Consider the following 18,569-nt stretch of genomic DNA (forward strand, 5'->3'; position numbering starts at 1 on the left):
TCTGCTGTACAACATTGGTGAATACACTGCTCATTGATTATTTAAAATAGGGGGAAAAGACTATGCTTCACTCTGTGGATTTAATCACCTATAATACACATTACAGTAATACTAAGCTGTTAAAGAAGAAAAAGTCACATTGAGTGAAGGAGAAAAATCAAGTAATCAACGCTTTATATGCTTTTTTAGTAATGTATTTTCGAAATCAGTATGAGAACAACTCAATTATTCATTTGCAAGATTTTTCTACAATGCAATCCTTTGCTGTCTCACTCTGTGAGCTATAACTACACTGAAGTATTAATTTCCATAGCAATATTATACTGTAATACATTTCAGATATTAATAGTTTTTAAATTTTTTATTAAAAAAAATCCAGTACATTTGGGATAGAAGGATGCTTGATTTTTATTTGTTTTCTTTTGGTTAAAATTTTATTTTTCAGCTTCATTAATTTTCTTTCTTTCTTTTTTTTTAAAGATTTATTTATTTATGCATACAAGAACTGGGGTAGAGGCCAGAGGTGTGGGGGGTGAGAGGATTCACCAGAGACAGAGTGGGGAACAGAACAGGCAGATTGACTGAAATACACTGCTAAGGGGAGCAGTAGGGGGGTAGCAGAGGTCTGCTGCACCATGTGGGTTGCTCCCTGGCTGGCCGGAGATCGAACTCCTATTGCAGAGGCTGTGGGTTGCTTCATAGTGCGGTGCTTAACCCCTTGCACCACCAGGGAGGCCCTTCATTAATTTTCAAGGAATTATTTCAAGTTAACTATTATTTGTATAAAGCAAAATGATCAATACAGAATATGAACCCATGTGATACAACTTTTCATTAAACTGTCATACTTTTAATTTAATATCACTTTGTAATTTTAAGGAAAATTGATGGTTTGACTCTAGATTTCCCACTTGTCCAGGTAAAAAATTTATCATGGGTCACCATCACCACACTGATACTGTCATATCTATAGTTATTTTCAAGATCTACTACAAGAAGGGAGAAAGGGGAAAAAATAGTAGGAAGCGGGCACTTACTGGGCCCTTGTTTTCACCATACACTCTACTTTTTCACACACACTAACTCGCGTATTCCTCACAGAAACCCCAGCTATTTTACAAATGAGGAATCAGATTCTGAGATCATTAACTTGCTCAAGATCATAGAAAAAAAAAACCAGACTCTCAACCTTTTGTGTGTGAAAGGACTAGATTTGCCTTTTAAGCTCTTTGATCTTGGGGAAGACCCTTATTCTCTCTTGTCTGTGACCTCATCAGTAAACTGGGGATAACAGCGATTCCTCCTGTACCCACCTCCCAGAGCTGAACGGATAAAAAGGAGGCCCTGTACATGCCAGTTCTGTTAAAATGTGAAGTGCTGTACATTGGTCAATGGCCATTATTTGAAATGATTGCTATTTACATGCATAAAGTCCCATTTCAGTCAAGATGTGACGGAAGGTGAAAAAGAAGTTTCACATGGGCTGGGAGATAACACTTTCACTTTTGGGGAAGTGAGAGGAGATGACTGACTGGTCAGAGGTCTGATTCTTGGTGCATATCCTCTTGAGGTGCAGGGTGACACTTGAGCGTGATAGGGAGAGCTGCACACTGAGTTTCTTCCTTCGTGGTCTGCCTCTGTTATGTCTGTGAGGGAGAGTGGTGGGGGCTGGGGGACACAGCGGTGAGGTGAGAGAGTCTGAAAGCACGCCTGTGGGCAGAGGCTGTGAGTGGACAGGGCTGCACCAGCTAACTGCACAACAGTCCTTTTTTGGGGAAGGTGGGGGCGCCTCAGCACATTCATTGCATATCATAGACCAAAATGGCTGTGGAGGTTTGATTTAAGGATAGCAATAAAAATAGAAACAAGAAGCAGTTTCACTCACTTTTTTAATATCGCATTCATCGAGGTGATTCTGAATAAACTGAACGCTGGCTGTGAAGTCAGCAGAATTGAATTCATAGGGAATATTCCATCCCAAAGGGCCAAATTTGCGCCGCTCCTTGAAAACAGCAAAAGTATTGAGGGAGATTTTAAACTTATAGAGAGCTGATTGCTTCATTATTATTATTATTAAAACATAATCTACAATAAAATTAAGGGATGGTATCAAAATAAGTGACACTGTCACAAGAGAATCGTATATTCATTTGAATATATAAATCATTAGAAATATTACTCCATAGCTCCACAGTCAGATGGTTTACAAGGACAAAGTGCCAGAAACTTGACAAATTGGAGTTCTCAGGCTGAAAAAAAAAAGTTTAGATCTCCAATGCCAACGCAGAAAAGTACAGTGAGTACTCAGGAAATATCTGTCAAATGACTTCCTTTACTCTAAATTGGACTTTCAAAAGTTTCAAGTGTTAAAATGTAAGGGTTTGACTTTTTGTTTTCAGGTTGAATGACTTAAGTACTCAAGTGCATTAAGATTCCCAGCTAGTTTCCTTTTGTAATCTTGCAGATTCAGATTTTGAAAACTGAAGAAATACATTGTAAAATATGACACATCTGTCCTACAATTTTCACATTGCTTTCCTTTGCTCACTCCTCTAAAACAGCGGCTGTTTCAAATTGCCAAATTACCCATAAATAATTAAACTGGGCTCAGCTCAAGTGATTCAATTGCCTTGATGTTCTGGGAGCCATTTAGAGGTGTATAAGATTTAGAACTTATAGATCCAGGCCCTGATCACCTAGCAAATCACATAGATGAGCAATTTTCCTTGCCCTAGCACAAAACAGTCCTTAAGAAGGTCCTGTGATTTCTTCATGTCAACTCCAAGGCCTTGATCACAGTGCCTGAGCTGAGGACCCATATGGAGAATAGAGTCCCTGTACATCGATGGGAAGATGTAATTCTGATTCTCTACCTCTAAATACCTACTAACTTTCCTTTCTCTCTTCAGCCTTCTCCAGCCATATATACGAGTGTGTGCGCGCGCGCGCGAACACACACACACACACACACACACACACACACAGTTTTCACAGGTCATTCCGATCCTTCCTTCTACAGCTGCTTTGTAATAGCTCCTGAATAATACCACCAATTACAGGAATCTAAGTGTATTTTAGCTTGGACAAGTTCATGGACAAGTCAAAAAATAAATTCAGAAAAACAAGAAGCTTTTAATTGTTGATTTTCAGGATATGCTTTTAAAATATTAAGCAAACCATGAGAAGTTCTGGCCTGGGGAGATCAGGCTGAGGGCAAACGACTCTTTTAGATGTGAAATACTACCATTTAGTCTAGACCTATACCTCTTTAGGCTCAACTGAAGGCAGCAGACATTTGTATGGTGAGATTCCCACCCCTATTGGCTAATTCTATCAGAGGAGGACAAGCTGCCTGGGATTTCTTTTCCCAGGAATCCACACCTAGGAATCAAAATTGCTCTCCAGAGTTTATCCAAATCAGCGCTTAAACTAGGGAGACTTGCAAATTCAGGAGCTGGGAAACACAGTCTTCAACCTTGAATGGAGAGTTGAGGCACCTTGACAAGAGAGACACATGGGTTTCATCCATGGTTCTAGAAGAGGGGCATGGATCTTAAAGATGTCAGCTTCTCCTGATATATTTCTGCTTCTGGTCTCCACATTCATGCAAGCATGATCTGCTTTTCTAGCTGTTTCATGTATTTTATGCTGAAATATTTGGTACTGCAATCAGATTTTGAGCCTTGAAGTGAAAAAGAGTCTCCCATTTTTGTTTCTCATTTTGCACCTGTACCTGAGGGGTGCACAATGTTGGGGAAGAATGCATCTGGGGCGAAGGATGGTGGGCTGCCTAATAAACAATAGTTGATTATTATCAGAATGAAAGGCATTCTCCCCCTCAACCCCTGTGGAGCCCATTTCAAGGATGACACAAGGTTTTGAATTTCTTGAGTGGATCCCAAAAAACTTGAGGTGAGTTTCTTCCACGTCATTCTAGGAGCAAGGGTTGGTTGGTAGTTTCTATGGGAGATTAACATGAAAAAGCATCCTCTTTACCCCTTCACTTCTTGGAATTTCTTCCATCATGAGGACTTCAAAGAAAAGAATGCTAACTCCTTATTTGTGAAACACAAGTATTTCCCCATTTTCTTAAACAGAAAATCAAATCTAAAATAGTGTTACTAGGTTTGACTTAATTTTTAAAGTTTACTGTTCAATTAGACAGGAGACTGAATGAAGAATAATTCTTCTTTCCCAATTACTGACGCTGCCTAAATTGACTTTATGGAAACACCCCCATTTATATGCATCGAGCAATTGCAATTTAGTTGCTCCTTAAAACGTGCTCTTGGAAAATTGCCCCAACGCTGAGATTTGCTTTAGTTTGTCATTTGCCATCATCTCATTTAAAACACTCATTTTTAGATTGGTTCACTAAAATCTAGACTCTTTAGCTCACATTGGGGGAGAAAAAGAAAATCTTGGTGGGAGTCTTTTCTTTCACAAACATAGGCATTTCATTTCCTCCTATCTTTTGACCTCACTGAGGTCTCTAAATAACAAGAAAGAAAAAATCCATGCACCTGAATTATCACATTGTGATACTACCAGGATAGATTCAAACTATCAGGACCTAAGAAATCACTGGAAGCTCAAAAGCAGAAGCTTTTGTCAAACTCACTTGAAACATTGCATTTCTTCAGTACAGTTAGTATTTTTAAAGTGATGGGATGAGTCCCATGTGATACAATAGAAAGCTATTAAAGTGTGTTCAAGAAGTTTTAACCTATCTGAGAAAATAAGACTTAGAAATAAAGAACAGAGGAGGTGGAGAACAAGAGGGGAGAGGGTCTCCCCTCAGTGGTTTCTGGTGAAGGTCTATGGGCTGTGGGTGTGGTGTGATAAAAACCTACACCCGACTAGCTGTGAACCTATTCCCCAAATCATATATAGTGTTGTAAACAAATGTTGCCAAAAAAAAAAAAAAAGATAAAAAATAAATTAAAAAGCAAAGAAAGGAATGAACCATGAAGGAAATAATCAGTCAGAGGCATCTGGCAAGAATGAAATGAAAACTGGTCTTTGGAAAGAAGAGAGACTGGACTTCCAGGCCTGGCGAAGGTCATAAGCAAAGACATGGATGCAAAAGCAAGGAGGCTGCAGGTCCACGCTGCCACTGCAGCAGCAGGTAGCTTCCCGGGAGGGGGCGGAACTCCATGCTCACGTGATGAGTCAGGGACGGAAGTAGGAAGATTCAACTGTCAGAGTAAAGAGCTAGCACCGATGCCACATAAGGGCATTATTAGGTCTCACTATATCAGAGAGTGATGAGTTTAGGAAGACTTGTCTACTCTTTGATTAATTTAGCCTGCATGGTTCCTTCTTTTTTATTGTGAATATTATACAAAACACCAGACTACTAGTGAAACATGGAAAACTTGGACCTTTCTCTAGAACACTGAGGAAAAGTTGCTCCAGTGAGTCATCATTTGAATGATGCCAAAGCTATTTCCAACTCAACCCGACAATTCTACCTCCTACAGCCCAGGGCAAATCACATCAGTTGCATTTTTAAAACAAGGCTCCCTTTGAAGATCATGCCCTATTATTTTTTTAATAACTGGAGTTAGTATAAAATGAAAAATATAATCCATATTAGACAACAGAACAGAAACTATAATTGGTAAAAATAATTATGGAAAATGACCAGAACTACTGGGAAACAATATGGAGCAAGGTGCAAGACTTTTTAAAACTTGCATCATATTATTGTAATTATTCTGAAGACATTTCAACTTTATGATCATGCCTCCCAGAGGCAAGAATTTTATATACACTATTAAATTTGAAGGGAGTGTTTGTCAAGACTCAAACTTGAGAATGAAAATGAAATATTGAAGAAGGAACCACTTCTCTATATGAAGAATTGCTAATAGTGGAACTCCCTGAGTTCTGTTGCTATGCCCATTTTTACCTAATATTTAAATTATTTTTAAGAGCCATGATAAAATTTCCAAGTTTGCAACTGCCACTGCAGACCCTCAGAATTCCTATCCACTATTTTTTACAAAAAAAAAAAAAAAAAGATCAGAATTGAGTAGAAGTATTAAAAAAATACCAAATGTGGGTCACAAAGTGAGCAAGACAAGGTGATAGTGGAAAATCCAAACTACAAGAAAAATGTGAAAGTGGCTAAAGGATCCCCTCTTAGGGCAGTGACTATTTTGCAATTATTCTCAATCCCTGCTGCTTATTGAAATCATTTGGGAAGCTTTTAAAAGGACTGAACATCGCACATACACCTACACCCGCTGCTCTCAGGGATTCTGGGGCCCAGGCAATAGCTGAGAGCTAGTGCTTAGGACATTCACTGGGTGCAATGTGCTGCTCCAACAAAGACTGGGACGTTGACCATCAGTAAGAAAAATCCAGAAAATATTATCCTGCCATTCTGCAGCAGGCGTGGAGGGCATGGCGGAGACTACAAATGTAATTATTGAGTTTCAAAAAGCCAAGACTTTGGAGGAAGATATATTTAAAAATAAAATCCTGAAGGGTGAATGTGGGCTTGCCCTGTGATGCTACATTAGAGGTTCAGGAAAACGATCAAGAGATAATGTTGATTATAAGAGAGTTTCCCTCAAGAGTCATCTTCGAGGTATTGAAAAGTTCTCAGGGAGTAGTGGCCAAATGCAGATGAGGCATCACCAGGTGCTGGAAATGAAAGACTCCCCAAGGAAGGTGGGAGGGGCAGCTAGCAAAGGCCATCACCAGACCAGAGTGAGAGCAGCACTGCTGCAGGAGAGTCCTGGCCTGCATAGATGGGGAATTCCTGGAGAGAGGAGAGGGAAGCCAGGAGGAGTCTGGAGCAAGCAGACCTCAGTGCAGAATTGCCTTGTGCTTCTATGCAAGTTCCCAGGGAAGCACCCAGTTCACCATCCTCCTGGATAAGCCTGCTCCCTCGTCAGCCACAAAACAAACCACACCGTCCTTGGGGGGCAGGTTGTCCTTGAACAGCTGGATGTACTCCTCCTTACAGAAGAGGAGGGCCATTCATTTTTGTTCTCTGCAGCAAGAGAAGGGTCTATATAATACACAGTGCCCCTGAGCGAGCGTATGTTGATGGCATAATGCCAAACCACAATCAATAGGAGAAATTATGTGAGGAGCCTTTTATCACTAAGTTCTGCTTTCTTATGTGTGAGCTCCAAGAAGAAATCTCCCCCACCTCTGAAATTCAGATGAGGTGACATGAGTCAATTCCCTGTTCTTTTTTCAGTTGCTGTAGGAATAAGGTATACACATTATGTTTGTATAAAGCAAAGGATACTTCTGCTGATTTGGGGGGATCAATTTACAATTCAGGTGTTTAGTTATTGTGTCCAACATTAAGAAGTTACGGGGAAACGTAGTCACAATCTATCAAGTCCTAGAGTACCTGGACCTCAACCTAGAACAGGCACATGAATCTCCTGTGCATCTGAGCACAGTGCAGATTCTGCTGAGCAGGTCTGGGCTGGAACCTGAGATTCATCTCATACAAGTTCCAAGTGATGAGGATGCTGCTGGCCCAAGACTGCAAGTCCTAAAGAATTCTGAATTCTTCTACTAAACTGACACTATCCTGTCCAAGTCAAATATTTAGGCAATATCACAGTAAACATTACTGAAATTGGTGGTAAACGAGACAGGGGAAATGCTTGGGTTATCCATATCCCCGTATTGTCATAGAACTAGATGACAGAATGTGAGAAATGGGACAATCTTGAAAGGTCTTGAAAGATAGTGTCCTTCTGCTGCTCAGCTGGCAGGTTGGGAAACAGAGGCCCTCACCTGGACATTGTAACAATGTAAACCCCAGAGAAATGGGAGGTTCCTGGTTCCCTGTCCCACTCTAAGGATATGTGGAGCTGGGCAGGAAGGGGAAGCTAAAAAAAAGCTGGAAAATGGAAGAAGGAAGAGGGGGTTGAAGAGAAGAGTTGGAGGAGGCATGTGGAGTAGAGAGAGACATGCAAAGAAGAAAGCCATGCTTGCTGCTCAGCCTCGGACTACTGCAAGGGACTTGGGAGACATGGAAGGAGACACTTGAAACAGACATGGATGAGGCTCACAGTGGAGCCTTTATCTTGACTTGCATTTTGATTTTGTGCTTTTCTGTCCACACTTGCCTGGCCCCTTCTGCCACTTTTCCCACCAAAGGGGCCTTAGACTTGTGGCAAGCTTTCCGGTCTCAGTGGCCCTGCTTTGCAACACCCCTGTTTGGCTGGGCATTTACCCACCAGGGGATGGGTAACTTTGGGTGGGTGTTTCATGGGGAAACTATTTTAAATATATTATTTCTCTTTTCCCTATTGCATATTAATTGTATTAAAGTTTTTTGCTATTTAAAGTCTTATGCACTAAGAGTATTTTGTCTTTATGCAGCAGAAGGCAGAACCCATTTAGGGCAGGCAGTTTTGGGAGTTCAAGGGTGCCCCTCATTCTGTCTACTAGCAACATCACTTGACCAGCCTCACGTAGTTCATTGATTTTACAGCAAGTACCGAAGACCAGGTCTCTAGAGTGTCTGAAGCACTTCTCTAGCACAGAAGGACTAGGTTTTAAGAGTCAACCTCTTCTTCCCATAGATAAGCCTTTGCTAGCATCATACCCCTGGCAGTGGAGATTTTTCTCTGCTTTAACACAAATGTATGTGCTGCCAAGGGCCAGTACACTTTAGCCCCCTGGCTGGACTGAGGTCTTGTTGCCCTTCTGTTTAGCACTTGGACAATGGCGACTAAAACATAGGTTGCTGCAGTGACCATATGGAAAATACCCCCAGTCCTCTCCCATGTTAAGTGTGGTGGAAGAGTTGAATCATCACTGCTGGGAACAGAATCATAAAATACATTATTTGTGAATTGGGAATTAAATAACAGAGTTAAAGCAATATTTGTAGTAGAGTGTGATAAGGTCTAGCAAAGAGAACAATTCCCAGATAAGAATGTATGAAATAGGCTTCTGTGGCTTGAAAGCTGTAATTTACAATCCAAAGGCCACAATGGAATTTAGTAAAAATAACCACCCACAAAGCTTTTAACCCCATGTTACCTCTCCCAGGGTTGGGGGCAGAGAAATGCCCTCTCTGTTAGGCAGCATGGAAGCTGGTAAAGTGTTAAGGTCACTGAACCTGAGGACAAATATGCCCCATATTTTCTGGGGTGAGCACCAAATTAGCCCCCACCTTAGGACAGGGAAGGGAGAGACTAGGAGAAGCTCTGTAGGCCTCTAGGCACAGCTAAAGTTTGACTCCAGGGGCCAGCTAGTTCATTCATTTTGTTCTCACTCCAGCCTAAGGGCAGGAAGGAATGTAGGAAGAAGTTAAAGGAGACTCTATCTCCCTGTGAAATCAAGGATGTTAAAATGAAGTTGCTTTGAAATAGACAACAGAATACAAAATTCAAATATAGAAGGGGGGGAGGCCATAAAGCTGTTAAATATTCCACATTCCATATTGCTATGGAAGTAATGAGACAGTAAAAGCAAATAGCAAATAGCCTGAGCCATCCAGGTCACCAAGGCGTTTCCCCTTCTCAACTCCTGCTCTCCTTTCACTAGTGGGGAGGAGGGCCAGAACATCCAGACCTCTGAGACCAGAGTGCAGAGCTGGGTTCCCAGATCTAGTGAACTTAACTTCTCCCAGTCCCCAATTCCTCATCTTTAAAATGGTGAAATCCTACCATGAAATGGGGTTGTATGATACCAATGTCATACTATGTATGGATGTAACATTCTCAGTCAGCACAGGCTGTTTCAAAAACCATGCTTCTATCTAAATTACTGTTTGTCCTGCCCACAAATATTTACTGAGCACTGGCAAGGAAGGGCCAAGATGACACAGAGACTGACAGTTAGCAAAGGACAAAGCCTTTGCCCTCTGGGGTCTTACACTCCGAGTGCCCAGGTGGAGGCAGGTCCAGGTGGGAGGACACCTCTACAACAGAAATAAATATATCCTGTGCCTGGTGGGGAAAGTGCCTTAAAGGAACAAAAAAAGCAGGGTGAGGAGAGCAGAGGGTGCAGCGGGAAGTGAGCATCCCCTCTGAGGTGCGCAGTATCACCCTCATCCCGGGAGCATCAGACTGAGCCCTGGATTACCTGCACGGTGGAGTGGAGGAAAGCCACGGTGTACAGCATGGGCTTCCACATCGGCAAGTTACTGATATCCAGAAGGTCTTGATTAATTCCAGCAAAAGTCCTTTTTAAACCTGCACGAACGCCTTGGGGTGGTTCATTAGTGAATTTGAGAGAAGTCTGTGGTAAAAAGCAAATGGTAGTTTTGTTTTGATAAATTGTTATTAAGGATAAAATAGAAATTATAATATGTCAGAGAACAGTGCTTACAGTACACTAAATGTGGGCTGGAATTCAGCACTGTGTAAACTAACGACATTCACCAGAGCTGAAATCCAATGACATATCACCAAGTCTTTTTAACTCTCTGATGGAAATATCTGCTATGTAATTTTGATGATTATAATCAAGATTCTGACAATGATAATGTAAGATTTTGCAACACATACTCTACTGGATCAAAATGCCTTATTATGTTTCCATTTTTCACTAATGTCAATTAGGCCATCTTTGTTGGTATAATTCTCAAGGAAAAGCCACTTATCTCATAGTAACAAACCTGAAGCAATGTAATTGGAAATCGATCGTGGGGCTCGGTAGTTATCCACACTCGGAAAGAGTCATCATTGGCTTCGGTGACATTTAATGTCTCTAGCAATTCTTCCATGAATTCCAGGCCAAGGTGACAATTTTGCAGTAATACCCAGCCACCCTGTACTCAAAAACATTTCACATTAGCTCCTTGCAACTTTCTGGCTACAATTTAATAAAACAAAATGTACATTTTTTTTTTTAACCTTGGTTTAGGGCATGTCAATATTCTGTTCTGAGCACACATTTTTAATAAAATTATTATATGTCAGTGCAGTCATTTCTTCTACCACGGGTACAAACTGACTCCTTGGAATTGAGTGGGCTCCAAATGACTGTATTTTGCCACCCCTGCTCAGAAGTGTGCAGAAATGAAAACTTGAAGTCAAACTGTGTAAGTACAGTGTGTGCACCATCTAGCGGTAGGAATGGGTATTTTGGCTTATGCGACAAACTCCTGCCTGAAGTAAATCAGAACCGACTTAGTCACAAACCAGGTCATCCAGTTTCAGAGTACACTTTATGTGAACAAAGTTGGAGACAATACATTTGGTGACGTTTACTACTATAATACTAAATCTTATTCTTTATCATCACTTTCCCCATATACTCCTGAAGTCATGAAACTTATTAAGTGCATCTAAATACTTTAACAATAAATGATACAAAACCATTGCAGGCCTATGAGAACATAGTTTTTTAACTAGATAGCATTTTTATATCCTTGGATAATGAGAACAGATAAATATATAGCTACAAAGTATTGAGTGCAATAAATACATGGTATGGCTTGTAGAGTATTCCTTCCACTGCCAGAGAAACTGCAACTCTGAAGGGCTTAAATAGCAAATGGGATGGGTGACATTGACAAGTAGGGAGTCTACAGGAAGGTGGATTTCACAGTTTGTCTATGTCATCATGGACCCAGCTGCTGTCTGGCTTCCCATTCTATACTCTACATTGTGAGCTTTATTCTAAACCTGGTGTTTCTCAAGTGGCAATGTGGATTCAAAGACTTTTTTTTTTTTTTTTTTTTTTTTTCAGAAAATGCTACTACTGTGAATATTGATCTCAGCTTGAGAAATAGTACATGGAAGTTATAAAAGCTAGTATTCCAAAGAAGGTTAATGTGCACACAGTAGTTAATTTTAAAAGTTTCTCACTCGCTGAAAGTAAAAAAATTATTTAAGACCCAAAGTTAAATTGTTAAATCATTTGACAGAGTGAATCATTTGATCTGAGTAAAAATAATTATATATAATTGCTTTGATATATCTAAATTAAATATATTATATTATTGAATTTAATTATGTGATAAAGATTAAGGCTTAGGACACTTGAGAATTAATGACTAGTTTGAAAATTTGATGACCCAAACAGAGTTTTAGCCCATTAACCTTCTCCAGCCATTAATTTCCAAGGAATAGCTATACCAAAGTTGCTACAGACATCATGAGATCAAGCTTAAAAATAAACCAAGATCTTATTTTATTTTTATAAATGGTGCAATTTCTTGTTATAGCTGAAATTGCTATCCACCAGGCATTTCTAGAAAATTAATGTTCTGTGTATTTATTATGTGTGATGGAGAACATTTCTCAAACATTCTATCTACTTGAAATTTTCAATAAAACCCATTATCAATATTTAAACATAACATCCTAAAATATTTCTTATTTGCTTGAAACTGTCCATTAATGAAAAATAAGTCAACTTTGACCAAAAATTTAAATTTAACTGTCTCAATCTGTCGCGTCTTAAGCACTACCCATTAATATTGATCATGAATTTCCAAGACTGCTAAAGCTGCATCTTTAAAAACCAGAAAGCATGCCTGCCAAATTATCAAAAGTAATATTTAGTGAAAATAAAATGGAACATATACTATAGAAAACAGAACTCACTTTTTGTGAGGATGTCAACAAACTAGCTTGAGGTTTAATATGCACCGGTAACCAAGGTTGACTATATAGACACAAATAAATATAGAAAACTGTGGTGGAGGGTCATCAGGGAGTGCTTCCTCCATCAATGGTGTCCAAGGTAGACCTGATGACCAGAGGAATAACGTAGGCCTCAGGAACAGGAACCCTGGCTGCCTACCTGCTGCATTGACAACTGGATCAGTTTCCGCGCATGCACCTCCTGTCCCTGCCCCATGGAGACAGTTCTACATTCTGTAACACAAGAGAAGTTTCACCATGGTAAAACCTAGAATTTTGTAACAGGATTGGGTCAAAAATGAATTTCTGGGCATCATAGTTTCCCTCCCTCTCTCCTGACTTCTAAGAAGGTGCTTTTGATATTTAAACAGGTGTAGCCTTTGGTTGCATTGATGAGAATAATGAATGTGGCAGCAAGAGGGAGGCCCAACGTAGAAAGGTCAGGACAAGCAGAGAGACAATGCACCAGGTTGGCCTCTTAGAGAGTTTGGGGGGCATTTAGGGACAATAAGAAGAAAAACTGGGGGTAGGCAGCTACCATATTCTCATCAGAACTCAGGGAAAGAGGATTTTTGAATTTTTCCATATGTTTTGTTTGATTAGACTTCCTTTGATGTTCTACAGATGTTTCAGTAAAAATTTAATTGCCCTTTTATTCTTTCAGGATGCCAGGCTTGCAGTGTTTTCTCTTTATCTGTTTTGGTTTTGTTTGGGTGTTTGTCCACTCTCCAAGATGGAACTTGAGACAGGTTCGTCCTATGAAGGCAGCATTCAGGAGTGACTGCCCTACAGATGAAATCACCACCTTGTAATGGAGCGTGAAGAGAAGGTGGGAATACTCCAAGATCGCAAGTGAGGTTAATTCAAGGGAGAAGTCACTATGAGGGTCAAATGTCCCAGGCAGATCACCGTGTTTGTGCCCTGCCTTATGAGTTCACTAAACCCAAGGAGTCGATGAAACTGGAATTGGAAATTATCTTTTGAGCAAGTCTTTGTGGGCATTCTTGAATTTAAGAGACAAGACTGAGGCTGGGGTAATGAGTGGAGTGGGACACTGCGCACCACAGTGTGCTCTTACCCTGCCCTACAGCACGAGCCTGAATCCTCAGGAAAATGAACCCAGCACTGCGGTTAAGCAAACAAAATTGGTTTGGGAGCAGCAAAAGAGTCTACAAGGGACTGGAGAACTTCACAGGGTGGACAGGGAAGTAAGTGAGGAACCAGATAAGTTGTCAGGACACGTCGCTTCAAAGGTGCCATGTAGTTAATTGCCAGAGAGTCTACCAGGGTTTGCAGGATGCAACAGTAGGGATTATTTGCACGTTCAGGGTCACAGGGAGCAGTTTTGCAGTGGGTGCCCACAGATGATGGGAGAGCATTGCTTGGGGAATCACAAAGTGCACTAAGTCAAAGGTTACTAAACAAAGCTAGATCTTCCCCACACCCTGTGAATGGGGAGGAGACACCTTTACCAGGGGTATATAGGAGAAGACTCCATATAACCTACAAAAGGAGACAAAAGCAGAAATGGGACTGAAGTGGGAAGAGTTTCTGATCCTACAAAGAGATACTGAACCCCTGTTATTTTGAAAGAATTCAGAAATATTCAGTAGATCGACGAGGGGGGATGGGTTTGACAGGGACAAAAATTATTAAAATGTGATTATGAGACACAACCTCTCCTTTTAATTCTTCGGAAATACGTCTTCTGAAAGGAAGAACTATTTTTTGTTCAGGCAGCCTGATCTTTTTTTATTTTTGTAAGGTTAATAGTCATGCCCTTCTCTTATGCCTGATTTTACTAATCTTAGTCTTCTCTCCTTTTTTCTTGATCAGTCAAGATTTGTCTTTTTTTTTAATCTTTTCAAACAAGATATTTTTGGTTTGTTGATGCTCTGTAGTTTTTCTATTTACTACTTCATACATATATATATATAATTTTTAATATAAGTAAGTCTACAATTCTTCATTTGAAGCCCATGGGGCCAGAAATGTTTCCAAAATCAGAAATTTCCAGGTTTCAGAAATGCAATATTCTCTATGCTACATAATACACTACAGATAAGAATATTTATATTCATAAAGATAAGGATAAATGAAGAGGATAAGAAACTTCCTATCTATTTCAGGTCAGCTTTTGCCACTAAATGATTTTGTGGCAAAACTTTCCATCTTCAGACCATTTTGAATGTTGAAAAGAGAGTAATTGACTGTGGATTGTGCATATTAAAAAGATTAGAACCAAGATCTCTAGGGAGGGCCATTAATGATCTTCCTGTTCCTCTTTATACGCGCCTACCATTTTCTAAAGTGTTAGCTCTGCCATATGCAATTAGAAATAAAAAGCTTTTTTTAAGGAAAGAAGTAAGAAAATACAAATCTAATTTTGGAAAGATATGGAAAGACTAAAATTTCTCAGATACAAGCAACCAACCAAAAATACCCCCTAGTCCCTCCACCCCATCCCCCATACCTGTGTTACCTACACCAGGATTTCCTGCAGTGCCCACTGTTCCACCTTACCCTTTATCCTTGGCTTGTGCTTTTGTCTATGGTGTCTTGTCCTTCTGGTTTTGGACTCTGGTATTAAGGAAATCTTAGCCATGCCAATAGTGTAAAACTATTCAATTTATTTTTCAAATTCTTCTGTAGCTCAACTGAAACTATTTAAAACTTGAATCAATCTAGAATTTACTTTGGAGTTTAATGTCAGGTAAAATTCTTATGTTCTTCTAGAGTTAACCTGCTCTCCTAACACTGTTTATTGACTAATCCATTTTTCCTCGACTGATTTGAAATGTGAAGCTCACCATAGAGCAAGCTATCATATATGCTAAAATCTAATCTGGGACCTTCCATTTTGCTCCATTGATCTGTTTATCTATGCCGTGCCAGCTCCACACTGATTAAATTATTGCCATTTGATAAAGCTTTAAAAGTCTGATGGTACCAGTTCCCCATCATTCTTTTTCCTTTTCAAGCTCTCTTAGCTATTTCTGTCCATTTATTTTTCTAGATGATCTAAGAAGCCTCAACAATACAATTAGAAAAAAATACTGCTGGAATTTCAGTTAGACTTGCATTCAATTTATGGATTAATTTAGAGACTATTGACGTCTTTACCAATATTGCATATTTATACTGGGGATGTAATTTAACTCTCCATTTATTAGATCCCATTTTTTTTGTCTCCAAGAAAAGTTTATAGTTTTCTTTTAATAAGTATTTTTAAAAATAATTTCTTGGTTTTATTTTTATCTCTATAGTGAGTGGGATTTGCACATATTATTTTACAAAAGGCACCATTGATTTTTTTAATGTATTTATTTTGTGACCAGTAATCTTACTGACCTTATTAAATCTAATCATTTTTCAGTTGATTCACTTGTGATTTTTTTGTTAGACAATGATACTGTCCAAGAGCAATAATGACTTTTGTCCCTCCTTTCAAGTAGTTACATCTTTTATTTATGATTCTCACAATATGTTAACTATATCTTCTACAACAATCGTAAATAACAGGAGTGATGCAGACACCTTTATCTTATTCTGACTTTTATGGACACATCTCCAGTTGTTCGCCATTAAATATGATGCTGATGTTTGCAGTTCATATTCATTACCATATATATAAGATATTCGCCTCTTTCAGCTTTATAAGAGTCGAATGCAAATGTTAAATTTTTTACAAAATGACTTTTTAGCATCGATCAAGATAATCAGGTGATAGCTTAAGGGAATCTTTCATTTACTGTGGTGATGAGATTTCTTAACACCCCAGCACATTTCTACTTAGTTAAAGCACATTGTTATTTTTTTTGCATGTTATTTTTTTAATGTTGCACTCAATTCTTCTCGCTTGCCTTTTAGTTAAAATATATATATATATATATAGGTAAGCAGGATCAATCTGCGGTATTTTTTTATGCAATTACTATTGTGTTCCCTTTTTTTCATCAGGAGAATGCTATCCCCTTAAAATAAAGAGGAAAATATACCCTCTTTTCTCTATGTTTTGGAATGGAAACATATTGGAAGTATGTGAAGATTTTAATAGACATACCAAAAAAAAAAAAAAACCAACTCCCAGAGCCTTTGTTTTGCTAATAATGTTAAAACTTCTAATTTTTCTCATCTTGATTGTTAGTCTACTCAGGTTTTTCTACCCGTTCTGAGAACATCTTGTAAATTTGTATTTCTCCACAAACTTTTCAACTTTAATGAGGTTATCTAGTTTATAAACATAATTATATGCCATTCTCTTGTTATTTACATTTCTTCATCTGTCTATGCTGCTATATTTATTTTCTCATTCCTACTTTTGTATATTTATGGGTTTATATTTTGGTTTTTTTCCTTTGGTCGCATTTGTTTTGGATTCTATTTTCAAACCCCTCCTCCTAAGAGTCTTTTTCTCTCTCAGCCAGGCTTGTGTTAGATCCATCTATTTTCTCCCCCTTGATGAAGCACCCAATGCTTTTGTGCAAAATTTATCTGCTTTGAATCTCTCCCTGCTGAGTCTGACAGGTATCAGAGAGTACTCACAGTGCCCACAGTACCCACTTTTTTCCTACAAAAACCTCTTGAAGTTTACCCCATTTCTCAAGTTCCCTTCAGTATCTTAAGTCATCAAATAAAGGAAGAAAAAAGGAATGAAAGAGAAAGACCACTGAAGTGGGATTCAGAAGCCCCAGATAAGTACTAAATCAGATCTGTGATTTGATTTGATAACTCTCTGCGGGGTGTGTGTGTGTGTGTGTGTAGAAGAACTGGGGTGTAGGCCAGCGGTACAGGGAGTGAGAGGATTCACGAGAGACAGAATGGAGAGCAGAACAGGTGGATTTACACTCCTGAGGGGAGCACTGGGGAGTTAGGAGAGGTCTGCTGTGCCATGTGGGTTAGCTCCCTGACCAGGGATTAACTTCAGGCTATAGCAGTGACAGTGCTGAGACTTAACCCTTAGGCCACCAGAATCCCATTTACCATGGGCATTTTATGATTACAGTACCTATTATCTAGTTATCCAAATAAAATATTTCTAGCTGAGACTAGATTAATGCGTTATTTAAGCTACATAATCACTTCATTTTTTTCAAATATTTTGGGAATTTTTAGCCACAGCATGAGCAGTATGAGACTTCTCAGCATTTCTAGAAGTGATTTAGCAAAAGAGTTCTTTGCAAAATTTACTGGTTCCTTCCTGTCAAAAATCTACTCTGTTTCACTCTCTTAACAAAGTAATCAATAGAAGCATGAACTATTGTTGGAAAAAATAAAATAGAAGTAAGAAATGGAAATTACCAAATTGCCAAACAGAGCAGTATGATAACACTAAAGGCGATCACACAATTCTGGTCTCTATTTAAAGTCATAGTTATAATTTCTCGCAAACAAGGCCTTGAATTTTTTAATTCTTTCTAAACCCTTGTCCTAGACAGCAGCATTATTTTGAGGTAACAATTGAAATGATAACTTTAGTGGAACACCTCCTACTTCCAGGCACAGTGTCCCCTTCTAAAAGAATACCCCCATCCCAGCTCCATATATATGGTTTCTGTTACAAAACCCATCTCCATAGTAATAGTTCCTTGATTGGCCAGACGAGAGCACATGACCAAAGTTAAGCCAGGAAATTTCTTCCCTGGATATCTGGACTCAGGACCAAGGGATTAAGGGAGTTTCCCTGGGTGTGCTGAACTTACCATCCCTGTAAGCAGTGAAGCCCAAGAACCACCAGAGGCTATGAGTTATGCCATATAAGGCTGGTTTGTGACAAGAAAACAAAAAGGAACCTATATGCAGAAAGAAGGGGCAGGGAAAAGCCACAGAGGGACAGATCCGAGGAGAGATTTGCAAATGACCAGCCTATAGAGAGGCACCACTTTCAGACAACTGTAGGTGACTAGTATGCTGCAGAAAATACTAAGGTAAAACAGCCTATTTTAAAAGGTGGTCAATGAAACTTAACCACGAGCAATTGCC

General features: G+C 39.3%; 1 protein-coding gene across 1 annotated transcript in view; it reads right to left on the reverse strand.

The window, feature by feature from the left end:
• DNAH8 (dynein axonemal heavy chain 8) overlaps positions 1 to 18,569 on the reverse strand; it is a gene marked incomplete at its 3' end in the record, with an annotated part of 299,195 nt that overhangs the window by 55,022 nt on the left and 225,604 nt on the right. Inside the window, exons 79-82 of the mRNA XM_084228672.1 lie at positions 12,748 to 12,821; positions 10,613 to 10,765; positions 10,078 to 10,233; positions 1,886 to 2,002 (exon numbers count right to left, since the gene is read on the reverse strand). Of these exons, the coding sequence (XP_084084798.1) occupies positions 1,886 to 2,002; positions 10,078 to 10,233; positions 10,613 to 10,765; positions 12,748 to 12,821 (500 nt within the window). The remainder of the gene's footprint in view (positions 1 to 1,885; positions 2,003 to 10,077; positions 10,234 to 10,612; positions 10,766 to 12,747; positions 12,822 to 18,569) is intronic.

Source organism: Talpa europaea (assembly GCF_964194135.1).
Source record: "Talpa europaea genome assembly, chromosome: 2".
Classification (NCBI taxonomy): Eukaryota; Metazoa; Chordata; class Mammalia; order Eulipotyphla; family Talpidae; genus Talpa; species Talpa europaea.